Source organism: Danio aesculapii, chromosome 20 (genome assembly GCF_903798145.1).
Source record: "Danio aesculapii chromosome 20, fDanAes4.1, whole genome shotgun sequence".
Lineage (NCBI taxonomy): Eukaryota > Metazoa > Chordata > Actinopteri > Cypriniformes > Danionidae > Danio > Danio aesculapii.
This window is the reverse complement of record NC_079454.1, coordinates 55,738,646-55,756,392: the sequence shown is the minus strand read 5'-3', so window position 1 is coordinate 55,756,392 and position 17,747 is coordinate 55,738,646. Positions and strand designations below refer to the sequence as shown.

The 17,747-nt window shown below is 41.5% G+C and overlaps 1 protein-coding gene across 3 annotated transcripts in view; it reads right to left on the bottom strand.

Annotated features, from left to right (window-relative positions):
- Positions 1-939: 939 nt before the first annotated feature.
- The window catches only part of pak5 (p21 protein (Cdc42/Rac)-activated kinase 5), a 55,251-nt gene continuing 38,443 nt past the window's right edge, over positions 940-17,747 (bottom strand). For all 3 annotated transcript variants that reach the window (XM_056480994.1, XM_056480996.1, XM_056480995.1), the window contains 6 exons: positions 16,553-17,050; positions 10,027-10,160; positions 5,321-5,447; positions 5,077-5,202; positions 4,867-5,001; positions 940-1,801 (listed from right to left, as the gene is read on the bottom strand). In XM_056480994.1, coding sequence (XP_056336969.1) covers positions 1,646-1,801; positions 4,867-5,001; positions 5,077-5,202; positions 5,321-5,447; positions 10,027-10,160; positions 16,553-17,050 — 1,176 coding nt within the window. In that variant the 3' untranslated portion in view covers positions 940-1,645. The remainder of the gene's footprint in view (positions 1,802-4,866; positions 5,002-5,076; positions 5,203-5,320; positions 5,448-10,026; positions 10,161-16,552; positions 17,051-17,747) is intronic.

The following is a 17,747-nucleotide window of genomic DNA, read 5'->3' as shown; positions in this document are numbered from 1 at the left end:
CTGATGACTGATGTCTGATCAATGATGTCTGATGACTGATATTTGATCACTGACGTCTGATGACTGATGTCTGATCACTTATGTCTGATCACTGACGTCTGATCACTGACGTCTGATCACTGACGTCTGATCACTGATGTCTGATCACTGACGTTTGATCACTGATGTCTGATGACTGATGTCTGATCACTGATATTTGATCACTGACGTCTGATGACTGATGCCTGATCACTTATGTCTGTCTAATCACTGATGTCTGATCACTGACGTCTGATCACTGAGGTCTAATGACTGACGTCTGATGACTGACGTCTGATCACTGATGTCTGATCACTGACGTCTGATCACTGACGTCTGATCATTGATGTCCGATGACTGATATCTGATGACTGATCACTGATCACTGACGTCTGATGACTGATATTTGATCACTGACGTCTGATCACTGACGTCTGATCATTGATGTCCGATGACTGATATCTGATCACTGATCACTGACGTCTGATGACTGATGCCAGATCACTTATGTCTGTCTAATCACTGATGTCTGATCACTGATGTCGGATCACTGATGTCTGATCATTGATGTCTGATCACTGATGTCTGATCACTGAGGTCTGATGACTGATATCTGATGTCTGATCACTGATATTTGATCACTGACATCTGATCAATGAAGTCTGATGTCTCTGACCTGTGCCCTGATGACAGCACATCATGTCTGACTGGATCTTCTTCAGGACACCAGTGTAAAACACCAGAAACAGGACACACAGCACTGAGAGAATCACTACAGCAGACTGAGGCATTGAACTGGACCTGTGCGGGTGTGTGTGTGCGTGTGTGTGTGTGTGTGTGTGTGTGTGTGAACATGTTTGTTGTTATGGTTAGGGGATATGTGTCTGGGTGTGTGTGTGTGAAGGATACAGTACACTCAGCCTCTGCTGCGGTGTGTAGTTTATTGAGCAGTTCTTGGACACACACACACACACACACACACACACACACGTGGGTCACTGTACAAACATGAAGCGGATCAGCTGATCTGCTGATCTCTACAGTTCAGATGCTCACAGTGAGACACAAACACACACACACACACACACACACACACACACACACACACACACACACACACACGCACACACACACACACACGCACACACACACACACACGCACGCACACACACACACGTCTGCTCAGGTTATTGTGCTGAACACATCAGGTATTGCTGGAAGAGGATGAGTGTGTGTGAGCATGGGTGTGTGTGTGAGCGTGTGTGTGTGAGATGAAGAAGGCCACACTACTGAGTCAGAAATCAAAGAGTGTATAAACAGGGTGGGGGGGGGGGGGTGCAGCCTCTACAAATGTACAGTACAGAAATATATCAGAGTCCTCTGTGTGTGTGTCTGCACCTCCATCTGCACACACACACAAACTGTAGGAAACGTATTATTCATATTCATATCAGCAGGACTGTGTGTGTGTGTGTGCGTGAGTGCATGCGTGTGTTTGTGTGACTCTGCCTGTCTGACCATGGAGAACACCACCACAAAATACTGGAGCTTATCAAAACTGTACAGGCCACTTACAGCACAGCTAGAATACAGGGTGAGAGTGTGTGTGTGTGTGTGTGTGTGTGTGTTAGCGGGGCCGGTAGTGCCGCATTAGTGGGACGATGCAGGCTGGGGGTCCCGCCAGTTTCAGAAAGGGGTTCTGCAGGAGCTCCAGTGCTGACGCCCGCTGGGAAGGCTCTCGCACCAGCATCAGCTCCAGGAATGCCCGCAGCACCGACGACACCTGCACACACACACACACACACACACACACACACACACACACACACACACACACACAGATTTCAGTCTTTTAGTAATAGTAGTTTCTGACTGTCTGACTCCCCCAGCAGAACCGGAAACTCATCAGTCTGCTCAACAGCACTGGGGTAATGTCTGACAGGGACGACTCTCACACCTGCAGAACATCATAACACACTCACTAATGCCACAAGTCATCACTGTGACCAGTAGATGGAGCTGTTCAAAATAAAGCTGTGTTGTCTTCATGCGACTATAATGACAGACGTTTAGAGGCCATGTGTTCAGATGCAGTGGAGTCAATCAAAAGGGTTTGATCCATGAGCATCAAACACACACTGCTTCCTCAACATGCTCTAAACACTGAACTTAGGAGCCTAATCTGAGGAGACCTATCAGGACCATAGAGTAAAGAAACTGAGCAGAAACCAGGCTCATGTCATCTCTCCTGAGCCCTAGGGGGCGATGTGCTAAAACTGCAGAAGCTCATGCTAGTCGAAACACATCAAGGTTGATCAAGCGCTGCAGAAATGAAGCCTCATGTTCTCTGTCTGAGTGGCTGAGGGGGTCACTGTTATTAGTGTTAGAGGGTCCCTCTTATTAGGGTTTAGGGGGTCACTGTTATTAGTGTTAGGGGGTCACTATTATTAGGGTTTAGGGGGTCACTGTTATTAGTGTTAGGGGGTCATTGTTATTAGGGTTTAGGGGGTCACTGTTATTAGTGTTGGGGGGGGGTCACTGTTATTAGTGTTAGGGGGTCACTGTTATTAGGGGTTTAGGGGGTCACTGTTATTAGTGTTAGAGGGTCCCTCTTATTAGGGTTTAGGGGGTCACTGTTATTAGTGTTAGGGGGTCACTGTTATTAGTGTTAGGGGGTCATTGTTATTAGGGTTTAGGGGGTCACTGTTATTAGTGTTGGGGGGGTCACTGTTATTAGTGTTAGGGGGTCACTGTTATTAGGGTTAGGGGGTCACTGTTATTAGTGTTAGGGGGTCACTGTTATTAGGGTTTAGGGGGTCACTGTTATTGTGGTTATGGGGTCACTGTTATTAGGGTTTAGGGGGTCACTGTTATTAGTGTTAGGGGGTCCCTCTTATTAGGGTTTAGGGGGTCACTGTTATTGTGGTTAGGGGGTCACTGTTATTAGGGTTTAGGGGGTCACTGTTATTAGTGTTAGGGGGTCACTGTTATTAGTGTTAGGGGGTCACTGTTATTAGGGTTCAGGGGGCCACTGTTATTAGTGTTAGGGGGTCCCTCTTATTAGGGTTTAGGGGGTCACTGTTAGTGTTAGGGGGTCGCTGTTATTAGGGTTTAGGAGGCCACTGTTATTAGTGTTAGGGGGTCCCTCTTATTAGGGTTTAGGGGGTCACTGTTATTAGTGTTAGGGGGTCACTGTTATTAGGGTTTAGGGGGTCACTGTTATTAGTGTTAGGGGGTCACTGGTATTAGTGTTAGAGGGTCCCACTTATTAGGGTATAGGGGGTGAATGTTATTAGTGTTAGGGGGTCACTGTTATTAGTGTTAGGGGGTCACAGTTATTAGGGTTTAAGGGGCCACTGTTAATAGGGTTTAGGGGGTCACTGTTATTAGGGTTTAGGGAGTTATTGTTATTAGTGTTAGAGGTTACTCTTATTAGGGTTTAGGGGGTCAGTCTTATTAGTGTTAGGGGGTCACTGTTATTAGGGTTTAGGGGGTCACTGTTATTAGTGTTGGGGGGTCACTGTTATTAGTGTTGGGGGGTCACTGTTATTAGGGTTTAGGGAGTCACTATTATTAGGCATAGGGGGCTTACTGTTATTTTGGTTAGGGGGTCACTGTTATTAGTGTTATGGGGTCACTGTTATTAGGGTTTAGGGGGACACTGTTATTAGTGTTAGGGCGGTCACTGTTATTAGTGTTAGGGGGTCACAGTTATTAGGGTTTAAGGGGCCACAGTTATTAGGGTTTAAGGGGCCACTGTTATTAGGGTTTAGGGGGTCACTGTTATTAGGGTTTAGGGAGTTATTGTTATTAGTGTTAGAGGTTACTCTTATTAGGGTTTAGGGGGTCAGTCTTATTAGTGTTAGGGGGGTCACTGTTATTAGGGTTTAGGGGGTCACTGTTATTAGTGTTGGGGGGTCACTGTTATTAGTGTTGGGGGGTCACTGTTATTAGGGTTTAGGGAGTCACTATTATTAGGCATAGGGGGCTTACTGTTATTTTGGTTAGGGGGTCACTGTTATTAGTGTTATGGGGTCACTGTTATTAGGGTTTAGGGGGACACTGTTATTAGTGTTAGGGCGGTCACTGTTATTAGTGTTAGGGGGTCACAGTTATTAGGGTTTAAGGGGCCACTGTTATTAGGGTTTAGGGGGTCACTGTTATTAGGGTTTAGGGAGTTATTGTTATTAGTGTTAGAGGTTACTCTTATTAGGGTTTAGGGGGTCAGTCTTATTAGTGTTAGGGGGTCACTGTTATTAGGGTTTAGGGGGTCACTGTTATTAGTGTTGGGGGGTCACTGTTATTAGGGTTTAGGGAGTCACTATTATTAGGCATAGAGGGCTTACTGTTATTATGGTTAGGGGGTCACTGTTATTAGGGTTAGGGGGTCACTGTTATTATTGTTAGGGGGTCACTGTTATTAGTGTTGGGGGGTCATTATTATTAGAGTTAGGGGGCTTACTGTTATTGTGGTTAGGGGGTCACTGATATTAGGGTTAGGGGGTCACTGTTATTATTGTTAGGGGGTCACTATTATTAGTGTTGGGGGTCACTGTGATTAGGGTTGGGGGGTCATTTTTATTAGAGTTAGGAGGCTCACTGTTATCAGGATTAGGGGAGCCACTGTTATTAGGGTTAGGGGGATCATTGTTATTATGGCTAGGGGGCTCACTGTGATTATGTTAAGTAGGACATTGTGGTTAGTATTGGAGTGTCACTGTGATTTAGGAATGGGGGCTTATTGTGTCTAAGATTTTGAGGACACTGTTTAGGGTTGGGGGTCATTGTGATTAGGGGGTCACTTTGACTGGGTCTAAGATGTTATGGTTGTGTGTTAAGGCTCTTCACCTTGTGAGACTCCTTGAGTCGGGGTGGCAGGTTGTCTCGTATTCTTCGCATGGCCTGCAGTGGCGGCTCGTTGAAATATGGTGGTTCTCCATCCACCATCTCTATCACCATGATGCCCAGAGACCAGATGTCCACCTACACACACAGACTGGTTAGACTCAGCAGCACAAGTCAGAAGTCACAGTTCAGAGGTCACGGAGACTGGAGTACCTCAGTGCCATAGGGTAACCTGGAGATGACCTCTGGAGCCATCCAGTACGGCGTCCCCACTAAAGACTTCCTCTTGGGAACCTCTTTAGACACTTGAGCGCAGAAGCCGAAGTCAGACAGTTTGATCTGGAGCAGAGAACACATCCACATACATCACAGCTTGAGTTCAACAGTTCAACCACTGAAATAAATGAGTCAATACTTATAACAAGATCAAATATAATGAAATGAAGACTTCACGTACCCGCCCGTCACTGGTCAGTAGGATGGAGTCACTCTTGATATCTCTGTGAATGACGCCCTGAGTGTGCAGATATGAGAGCGCCTTCAACACTGACAGACACACGGTGGCGATCTGTTCCTCATTCATCCTGTCAACAAACACATCATAAATAACCCCTATACAGTCATGTCCATAAGTATTGGGACATGGGCACAATTAAAACTGTTTTGGCTCTATAAGTAAACACAATGGATGAAATAAAAGGACCAAGATGTGCTTTAACTGCAGACTGTCAGCTTTAGTTTGCGGGTATTGACATCCAAATCAGGTGAACGCTGTAGGAATTACAACAGTTTTGCATATGTGCCTCCTATTTGTTAAGGGACCAAAAATAATGAGACAATTGTCTTCTCAGCGGTTCCATGGCCAGGTGTGTCCAAGAGTTTATTTCAAGTGTGCTGTTTGCATTTGGAATCTGTTGCTGTCAACTCTCAAGATGAGATCCAAAGAGCTGTCACTATCAATCAAGCAAGCCATCATTAGGCTGAAAACACAAAGATGTTCACAACAAGATGTAAACCATTGGTGAGCCACAAAAACAGGAAGGCCAGATTAGAGTTCTGAAAAAGCCTTCACAGTGCTGGAACAACATCCTGTGGGCAGATGAGACCAAGACAAACTGATACCAGAGTGATGGGAAGTGAAGAGTGTGGAGAAGGAGAGAACCTGCTCATGGTCCTAAGCAGTGGAGCGTGGTGGTAGTAGTGTCATGGCGTGGGCATGTATGGCTGTCAATGGAACTGGCTTTCTTGAATTTATTGATGATGTGATGCTGAATAAAGCAGCAGGATCAATTCTGAAGTGTTTCAGGCAATATCTTCTGCTCATATTCAGCCTCACTGGACGGCGCTTCACAGTGCAGATGGAGAATGACCCAAAGCATACTGCAAAAGCGACCACAGAGTTTTTGAAGGGAAAGAAGTGGAACGTTACGCAATGGCCAAGTCAATCACCTGACCTGAATCTGATTGAGCATGCATTTCACTTGCTGAAGACAAAACTGAAGGAGAAATGCCCCCAAGAACAATCAGGAGCTGAAGACACTTGCTGTAGAGGCCTGGCAGAGCACCACCAGTGATGAAACCCAGCGTCTGCTGATGTCTCTGTGATCAAAAATGCTAGAATTGTGTTGATGTCCCAGTATTTCTGGGCCTGGCTGTATATATATGTAACCTCCGTTATATTGAAAGAGGGAACAGAAGTACTGCTTGAGCTCGTGTTCAGATGTTTCTGCTGTCAGTGTGTGTTTGTACAGCAGTAATTTCAGCTGTACTAAAGCAGAAGCTTCACTAACCACTGATCCAGATTCTGCAGCAGAACTGAGCAACTAACAATTATGTTTGCTCTGAGAGAAAATCAAGATCTGCTCGAAAAGCAGGATTCCAGCACTTGACAGCAGTAAAACAGCACTCATCATGACCTACTCTCACCAGCTGATCATGGAAGCTTCTCTCCATTAAACAGTTGATCATAATATTCCCCTGGATGGGCTTGAAGATGATGTTCTGCTGTGTTTCAGTTTATTATAGATTACTGGGGGCAGCACTGGGGTTCGGGGCACTGGAACAGCATACTCTGTGTAAAAATGATTGCTGGTTCATTCCACTGTGGCAACCATTGATAAACCAGAGACTAAACCAAAGTAAAGTGAGTGAGTGATAAATTACATTGGCTTGGTTCTCCAATCAGTAAATAAAGAGGCTTCATATCAGTCAACAGTACACTGTGGGGTACCCCTAGGCTCAGTTCTGGTACCGTATATGCTAGTGTTAGGTGATATCATTACACAACATGCAGTTAGCTTCCACTGTTATGCTGATGATACACAACTTTATATCTCCTCTTAACCTGATCATCTGTATGACAGAATTAATAGATCATTCATTCATTCATTCCTTTTCCTTCAGCTTAGTCTCTTTACTCATCAGGGATCACCACAGCGGAATGAACCGCCAACTATTCCAGCATATGTTTTACACAGCGGATGCCCTTCCATCTGCAACCCATCACTGGGAAACACCCATACACACTCGTTCACACACACACACTCATACACTACGGCCAGTTTAGTTGATCAGTCCCCCTATAGCACATGTGTTTGGACTGTGGGGGAAACCGGAGCACCCGGAGGAAACCCACACCAACACGGGGAGAACATGCAAACTCCACACAGAAACACCAAATGACCCAGCTTATAATACCTCTGACAAACATACACTAGTGTTGGTCTGTTTCCCCTTATCCAGGGGTCTCCATCATGAGTGTTCTGCCTGCCTGACGAGCTCAACATGCCCCACACACATTAACTGTTATCAGATATTGAATCCATTTTCTGTAGATATAAAGGTGAATTGACTAACCAGAGCACAGTCTGAACAAACTAACCTGATGTGTGTGTGTGTGTGTGTGTGTGTGTGTGTGTGTGTGTGTGTGTGTGTGTGTGGTGTAAAGCCAGCTGTCGGCTGCGCTCTCATCTGTCTTGCCTGCGGCTGCGGCTGCACTGGAGGGGAACACGCAGCCATGTGTTCCTCCTCAACACTAATGTCTGTCTGTGTGTGTGTGTGTGTGTGTGTGTGTGTGTGTGTGCGTGTGTGTGTGTGTGTGTGTGTGTGTGTGTGTGTGTGTGTGTGTGTGTGTGTGTGGTGTGTGTGTGTGTGTGTGTGCGCGATTAAAAAAGCACTGGAGGATCCATGAAGGACGCGTCTGTCTCAAACTGAAGCCACATACACACACACACACACACGCACACACACACACACACACACACACACACACACACAGTCTCTGTGTGTTAAAGATGGAGACTCAGCAGTGAGGGAATACAGAGAACAGTGAAATATAATGTAAATCCTGAAGGTTTGATCAGTTCACATTCCTCATCTGTGAACAACACTGCGAACTGAATCATTTCTGAACCGCTTTTTAACATCTGTGATCCATATCTGAATAATCCTCCAGCATCTCTGACATTAATCTGACATGAAGCGTCACACGTGTGATTCTGAAAGGATGGACATCTTGTTGTCAAATGTGTAAGATCCAGTGTTCTTGAAGAGCAGTGGTCCAGCAATGTCCAGAGACGAGTGTATTTGGGCCAACAGATAAGAATAAACTCAAATACTGAATTAAATCAACATAACCAGGACACAGATGCAGAATAAAAGTCCATTTGAAGCTGTTTCAGTCTTGAATGATCTGAGTTTCAGACCCAAACGCATTAATAACAGTACTGTAGTGCAGAGAAGAAATGAACATCAGTCTGGAGCGCTTTACATCTGGAATAAACAGGTCAGTATCTCTGCTGGATTCAGGCGTTTCATGATAGATGACAGGAGCACACACACACACACACACACACACACACACACACACACACACACACACACACACACACACACACACACACACACACACACACACACGTGTCAGTTTCATATGTGAATGTCTAATCCGTATTATACTGTGATCCTCCTTCAACACCTCCAGATTCTGCATTAATAACTCAAAGCTCATCCGGCTGAGCGACACGCAATCATCTGACACACTGTACAACACACACACACACACACACACACACACACACACACACACACACACACACACAAACACACAATATTCAAACACTGCAGTCAGCCACTAATGCAGAAAAGCAAGCCAACATTCTGTTCAACAGTTATAGATGCTGAAATATGTGTCAGTATATAGATGATCCACTATCATAATCAATAAATCCTGCTCTACAGACACTGGTCTGTGTTCTGGAGCTGCTCAACGCTCCACTGCTGATTTATTTCCACTAATAACCATCATCTGACAGAATCTAGTGCACTAGTGTGCTGCTGGTGAAGCCGTCTACTGAGGGATCTGCAGTGCTCATCACAATGAAACAAACACTGAGCTAAAGCAGAGAAATGAAGCGACAGGAGCTCCAGAAAACCTGCAATTACAGCCCACAGCAGCACCGAGGACTGACGAACAACGCCAATTACTGTAATTATCAGAGCGATCACACACACACACACACACACAGGCGGACAGCACGACACACTCGCGAACGCAAACTTTCAGCATCACCATCATCCTCAGCTCAGTGTTCAGATAATTACAGAGAATCAGCGTCACATTAGATCAGATCAGACACTGTTAATCACGCTCAAAACAATCATTTCTGTGGAGATTCACTGCGCTGCAAACGGGTACAGCGCCCTCCAGAGGGCACTGCAGAACAAACACCGCCATGTTGAAGCATCGTTACTACAAAGATGGATTAATTAGGACTTTAAGAGTACAACTGATGGACACTACAGTGCAGGCTCCCTTGATCCTTTGCTCAAACTTAGTATAACAATGAACACACAATGAAAACTAGAAGTGTTTACACACGACAAATCCATTTAATAAATGTAGACACACGCCAGACCCATAACACACACACACACACACAGGCTAAACACAAACATGCAAAAATAAATGGATGAATGTGTAATGTGGGCTTCAAATAACGAGCAAAATGTGCGATGGAGCCCCTCCTCTATAATCGTCTGGTTAAGGCCACTCAGAAGTGTGTTATAAACAGACTTATTTTGACCCCTGCACCCTTCATCCTCTTCTGAATGGTCCACAGTGATTATCTCTCTTACGAGTGGGGGATTCTGATTGGCTCTTACCTGGTGTGCGTGACGATGTCAGTCAAAGCTCCGCCCTCCAGGAACTCCATGACGACCCAGAGCTCGTCTCCCACCAGGTAGCTGTTGTACATGTCCACCACATTTTCATGATGGTAATCCCTCATGATGACCACCTGCACACGCAAACACACCGTCAAGACTGGCTGAAGAGCGCTCTTTACAGAAGAGGGCGGAGCTACAGGCGTCACCATAGCGACAGATGTATTGTTTATTCAATATTCAACAGACCCTTTTCACATGACGTCATGCGGTGTCCGGTTTCACTCCACGCTGTGTATCGTGACTACTACACAGAAATCCCTATAGAGAACTCACCCAGTCAGCTGTATATTCACTACAGATACACTTAGACTGTGACTACGGCTGTTTTCAGTTGTCTGCATTCATGGTGAGACGTCTGACATCTAAAAAAAACTTACGGATCAGCCAGATTTCTGCTTGAATCAAGAAAATGGGACTTTAAACAGAGCCTATTGCTTTGTGTTGCTGTCTTTACTGCAGATGAAGCTGGTATGGACTTCAGATTTCAGATGTTTACACGGCTGCTGAACTGTATGGTTGTTTACAGTGGACAGCTGATTCACAAACACATTCATATTATTCACATTCTACTGCTCATTCTCTGCCATGTATTCCTATATAGGGATTTTATTCATGAACATAAAACATATGTCTATTTACTATTCAAATGAAATAAAATAGAGTAATAATGCTGTGTGTGACTCTTCATAATCAAACAAAATCATTTAAAAAATTAACAATTGCAAAAATAACACCAAGAAGACAACATTTAATTCAGTATTATTAGATTATAAATTTATCTGTGGCATCATTAATTAAAAGGTAGAACTAATATCAAATTAAATCCACCCAAAAGGTGGCGGTAGGACATAAATAATTCATTCAAATGGAGAAACTGAACAATACATTAATGGATCAATGAATAATAAATGATGAATCTGCATTATAGACGTAATAAGCAGGTAATTAAGAAGATTTAATAAAGAACTGTACTCATGCTGGAACATTTATATATAACAGATCATATAAACTTATATTTAGAGCAGAAATAAAGTAAAAATAAATGTTATTGAGGAAATAAACTTAATTACAGTTTCCTCAGTGGCTTTGGTGCATTTCTCACAACTAATGTAAATAGTGTTGTGAATGTAAATAGTGTTACAAATGTAAATAGTGTTACAAATGTAAATAGTGTTGTGAATGTAAATAGTGTTACAAATGTAAATAGTGTTGTGAATGTAAATAGTGTTGTGAATGTAAATAGTGTTACAAATGTAAATAGTGTTACAAATGTAAATAGTGTTGTGAATGTAAATAGTGTTGTGAATGTAAATAGTGTTACGAATGTAAATAGTGTTGCGAATGTAAATAGTGTTGTGAATGTAAATAGTGTTGCGAATGTAAATAGTGTTGTGAATGTAAATAGTGTTACGAATGTAAATAGTGTTACAAATGTAAATAGTGTTGTGAATGTAAATAGTGTTACAAATGTAAATAGTGTTGTGAATGTAAATAGTGTTACGAATGTAAATAGTGTTACAAATGTAAATAGTGTTGCGAATGTAAATAGTGTTACAAATGTAAATAGTGTTACAAATGTAAATAGTGTTACAAATGTAAATAGTGTTACAAATGTAAATAGTGTTACGAATGTAAATAGTGTTGCGAATGTAAATAGTGTTACAAATGTAAATAGTGTTGTGAATGTAAATAGTGTTACAAATGTAAATAGTGTTGTGAATGTAAATAGTGTTACGAATGTAAATAGTGTTACAAATGTAAATAGTGTTGCGAATGTAAATAGTGTTACAAATGTAAATAGTGTTACAAATGTAAATAGTGTTGTGAATGTAAATAGTGTTACGAATGTAAATAGTGTTGTGAATGTAAATAGTGTTACAAATGTAAATAGTGTTGCGAATGTAAATAGTGTTGTGAATGTAAATAGTGTTGTGAATGTAAATAGTGTTACAAATGTAAATAGTGTTACAAATGTAAATAGTGTTACAAATGTAAATAGTGTTGTGAATGTAAATAGTGTTGTGAATGTAAATAGTGTTACAAATGTAAATAGTGTTACAAATGTAAATAGTGTTGCGAATGTAAATAGTGTTACAAATGTAAATAGTGTTACAAATGTAAATAGTGTTACGAATGTAAATAGTGTTACGAATGTAAATAGTGTTGTGAATGTAAATAGTGTTACGAATGTAAATAGTGTTGCGAATGTAAATAGTGTTACAAATGTAAATAGTGTTGCGAATGTAAATAGTGTTACAAATGTAAATAGTGTTACAAATGTAAATAGTGTTACAAATGTAAATAGTGTTGTGAATGTAAATAGTGTTACGAATGTAAATAGTGTTACGAATGTAAATAGTGTTGTGAATGTAAATAGTGTTGTGAATGTAAATAGTGTTACAAATGTAAATAGTGTTACGAATGTAAATAGTGTTGCGAATGTAAATAGTGTTGTGAATGTAAATAGTGTTACGAATGTAAATAGTGTTGTGAATGTAAATAGTGTTGCGAATGTAAATAGTGTTACGAATGTAAATAGTGTTGTGAATGTAAATAGTGTTGTGAATGTAAATAGTGTTACAAATGTAAATAGTGTTACAAATGTAAATAGTGTTGCGAATGTAAATAGTGTTACAAATGTAAATAGTGTTACGAATGTAAATAGTGTTGTGAATGTAAATAGTGTTACGAATGTAAATAGTGTTGTGAATGTAAATAGTGTTACGAATGTAAATAGTGTTACAAATGTAAATAGTGTTGCAAATGTAAATAGTGTTACAAATGTAAATAGTGTTACGAATGTAAATAGTGTTGCGAATGTAAATAGTGTTGCGAATGTAAATAGTGTTACAAATGTAAATAGTGTTACAAATGTAAATAGTGTTGCGAATGTAAATAGTGTTACAAATGTAAATAGTGTTACAAATGTAAATAGTGTTACAAATGTAAATAGTGTTACAAATGTAAATAGTGTTGCGAATGTAAATAGTGTTACAAATGTAAATAGTGTTACAAATGTAAATAGTGTTGTGAATGTAAATAGTGTTACGAATGTAAATAGTGTTACAAATGTAAATAGTGTTACAAATGTAAATAGTGTTACAAATGTAAATAGTGTTGCGAATGTAAATAGTGTTGCGAATGTAAATAGTGTTACGAATGTAAATAGTGTTACAAATGTAAATAGTGTTACAAATGTAAATAGTGTTACAAATGTAAATAGTGTTGCGAATGTAAATAGTGTTGCGAATGTAAATAGTGTTACGAATGTAAATAGTGTTACAAATGTAAATAGTGTTACGAATGTAAATAGTGTTACAAATGTAAATAGTGTTACGAATGTAAATAGTGTTACGAATGTAAATAGTGTTGCAAATGTAAATAGTGTTGCAAATGTAAATAGTGTTACGAATGTAAATAGTGTTACAAATGTAAATAGTGTTACAAATGTAAATAGTGTTACGAATGTAAATAGTGTTGCGAATGTAAATAGTGTTACAAATGTAAATAGTGTTGTGAATGTAAATAGTGTTGTGAATGTAAATAGTGTTACAAATGTAAATAGTGTTGTGAATGTAAATAGTGTTGTGAATGTAAATAGTGTTACAAATGTAAATAGTGTTACAAATGTAAATAGTGTTACGAATGTAAATAGTGTTGCGAATGTAAATAGTGTTACAAATGTAAATAGTGTTGTGAATGTAAATAGTGTTACAAATGTAAATAGTGTTGTGAATGTAAATAGTGTTGTGAATGTAAATAGTGTTACAAATGTAAATAGTGTTGTGAATGTAAATAGTGTTGTGAATGTAAATAGTGTTACAAATGTAAATAGTGTTGCGAATGTAAATAGTGTTGCGAATGTAAATAGTGTTACGAATGTAAATAGTGTTACGAATGTAAATAGTGTTGTGAATGTAAATAGTGTTACAAATGTAAATAGTGTTACAAATGTAAATAGTGTAGTGAGAAATGCACCAAAGCCACTGAGAAAACTGTAAGAAGTGTGCTTTTCCTTGATAATCAATAGTTTATTCCTATTCCTGATAACTTAAAAATCATTTTCAAACTCAGAAAGCAGGTCAGTGTTGAAAGAGAAGCATTAGGACACATGCCCAATACCAATAATAGTCTTAAATCAGATCCTGCAATGTTAATATGTTTATTTGTACATTTTCCAGAGAAATCTCCCATTCAAGGTAAACCGGAACTGAAAATACACTGTGTTGCTGATAGGGGGAAGTGAAGTGACGTCATTGTGAAAAGGGTCTATTCAATTCAACCCAGCCCCCGGGGCAGTTTGTTCCGGCCCTCCGAATAGTGTGACCAGATCAGAAATACATTTAGTTCAGTGGAAAAGCGGCCGCTATAGTGATGAAGTGATGCACGTCTGTTCAATACAGCACGGGCTGCAGTTAAAGGCTGCAAAGAGTGTGGGTCACCTGACATTAAGCGAGTGGTGCGGTAGCCTAAAACATTTGCACATGTTAGTAGAAAAGGCTTCAGTTCAGTGCACTGATATCGTCAACAGGGATGCAGAGATTAGCCGATTTCACTATTAACCGCACTTTAATTCGTCACGGTTAATTAATCGTAAAGGCTTCTCAAAGCCATGTTTCTGTTGCACTGAACAAAACTGCTGCAACTAAAGATATGCCAATAGGGTATATGCGGAAGTGTGCTAAAGGACTTTTAATTTGTCAGTAACCTGGGTTAAGTGCTTCCGGTGAACTGTCTGCCGTTACAAAATCTGCGCGTTTAAGGTCTGTTTTCCTTAAAAATCAGCAATCTCCACTGGCTGAGTGATATCTGATATAAAGTGGGTCTGAGATTGTACACGAAGCACGGCATTAAATTACATGTTCCTCAGCAGTGTCTTTATAATATGATCATTTATTTTACCCCAGTATATTCAATGGAGATTCTGCGCTAGCCTGCTGATCCTGACAGGTGCGTGTGTGTAAACGGCTTTTCATTTCGTATTACGCTTGAGCAACTAAATAAATGCTAAAGTCTGTTTAACTGATTATATTTTAATTACATTACCACATCCATGCTGTTAAAGGAACCGTATAAAATGGAAAAAAACTCACAATAACCGTTCACCGGAAGTTTATCAGTATGGGAAGAAACACTAGCTCTGCATATACCCTACTGTGCGCTAGTTTAAAGTTCTGAGCGTATACCAAGGCTAATACACACGTACACTGGATTAACTATGGCAGCGGGCCGTTCACATATTGCGATTTTTCTGCACGCCAGTTCATTATTTCCAATGGAGACGTGCGCACATTGGGAGCGGGGCACGCATGGCTCGCCAGCGGACCGACACACTCACACTGTAGCGGTGAGAGTCGTGCGTGGCTTTCAGTGCAATGTAAACAAAAGATACGTTAGAAGAATTATTACAAATGATTAAAATGATCATGCATGTATGAACACAGATGATAACAACAGTTAATCTAAATACTGAGCTAATATGAAGCTTACATTAACATTAGACAAACACTGTTTTTATTTATTCTTATTCTTATTGATTTATTCAGTGTTCTGTCAGTTATTTTCATTGTGAAATGACCCCTCATGTTTAAATCAAAAGCTTCTTCATTTATTTCCAAAGAGAGAAATGGACTATTGTTAGTCTGTATTATTTAGTGCTGTATTTGGTTACTGAGCAGCAATAAACACTTTAAAATATAAGCAGTTTTCTCAGGATTTTCCAGACTAGTGGTGTTCTGAATTTAATAAACGCATAATGATCATGATAACCGTGAAACCATGATTACTCTACACGCTATAATCATACAACCCAAAATCTATAATCGCTGTGTCCATAACTGTTATCCAGTTTAAACCAGAACATATGAATGTGTCTGAATGCAGAAGAAGTCTACTGAAGCAGTGCACAGCTTCTGTTGTGCTTCAACATCTGAATATGTTTGTAATAAAGCCTGTTGTACAGTGCACTGAGGTTATGTAGTTTCAAAACACAATATATTCACATTTTAATGAAGAAAAGCCACCGTGGGTGTGTTAAGGAGCAAAAATACAGCATATGGGCTCTAATATGAAGTTGTGTCCTCACATATATTGAAAGTCAGATCTCTCCGGCCCCTCATTGGGGATGCTTTTCATGAACTGACCCCCATGACAAACTAATTGAATAACCCTGGTCTATTAGATGCACACTTCAGAATCTCACTGGCAGTAGTAGGTCATCCGGGAGCTCCTCACGTACTGTTTTAACAACACTATGAGTGTGAACATGCTAATGTACTATATAGTGTGGAAGAATATGATTTCAGACATGTCTACAACTGTCTACATTCACTGAGAAGTGATGATAAATATGGTGATTCAGGGTTAGGGCAACTTTTATATTGTACGCAATTAATGTTTACCCAGCTCTAATATACATATGAATATTCATAAGTGGGTGTGGTCATGTATCTGAGTGTCTGACCTCATTGAACAGGAGCTCACGCCGCTGCTGTTTCCGCAGGTCCATCTTCTTGACCGCCACCTGTTTGCCGCTGTGCTTCTCAGTGGCGATGCAGACGATGCCCGTGGAGCCCTCGCCGATCTTCAGGAAGCTGTCCAGGCCCTGGCGCGGGTCACCGGGTTCCACCACCAGCTGCAGCGCTGCCCGGAACTGCTCATGGGACACCCGAGGGGGGGGCTGCTCCGCGGGCGAGCCCCAGCTGGGCGGAGGGTAGGCCCCGGGCGGGACGTAGGGCGAGGATGGCTGCGAGTGTGTGTGTGAGTGTGCGCCTGCAGGGGTGTAGGGTGGGCTGGGCTGTGATGGCGGGTGCTGGTACGGGGATGGCTGGCACAGCAGCGGCGGGTACTGCAGCACCGGCGGGTACAGCACTTTACTGTGCGGGAGCTTCAGCGGCACACGCGGGTATGGCTCACACACTGCCTGAGGACTGCCATCACGACACACTCGATCATACTCCGCCTGCGGACACACAAACACACACATCAGAGAGAGAAAGATATAGAGAACACACACAAACAAAATAATCCAGCTCCTGTTTATCTGAGTCTCGCTACAACCCAACCCGCTCTTCAAGATCTCTAAACTCAGGCATCTCTAAACTAGCAGAGTCCACTAAAGGAGGTCGAGCCTTCTCATTTATGGCTCCTAAACTCTGGAATAGCCTTCCTGATGATGTGTGAGGCTCAGACACACTCTCTCAGCTCAACACTAGAGTAAAGACCCATCTCTGTAGTGACACACACACACACTGCAGCACATAACGGCATGACACATGAGAGTGCTGCACACAGGTGAGTGGGCTCGACAAACCACCTGTAGTACACACTCCTCTTGTCTTAATGCAGCAGACACTGCGTTAAAGGCACTCCTATGCTCTACATGTGTGTTTCTTTATCTGCTGTCTTCATCTACAGCTCTTCTTCATCTTCACACTGACATTAATCTCTGGTGTTCAGACACATTATGAACAGCAGTTACGCTGATCATCTCCTCTGTCCTTTATCTCCCCCTGGGGATGCTCATGATGACGCCTCTAGAGATTCTGCAGCACCACTGAGGAGATCCAGGAGCTGTGCAGAGATGATGCCAACCATTGAGGAGCTCCAGCACAACACACACACTCAACACACACACTCAACACTTCATTACACATCTA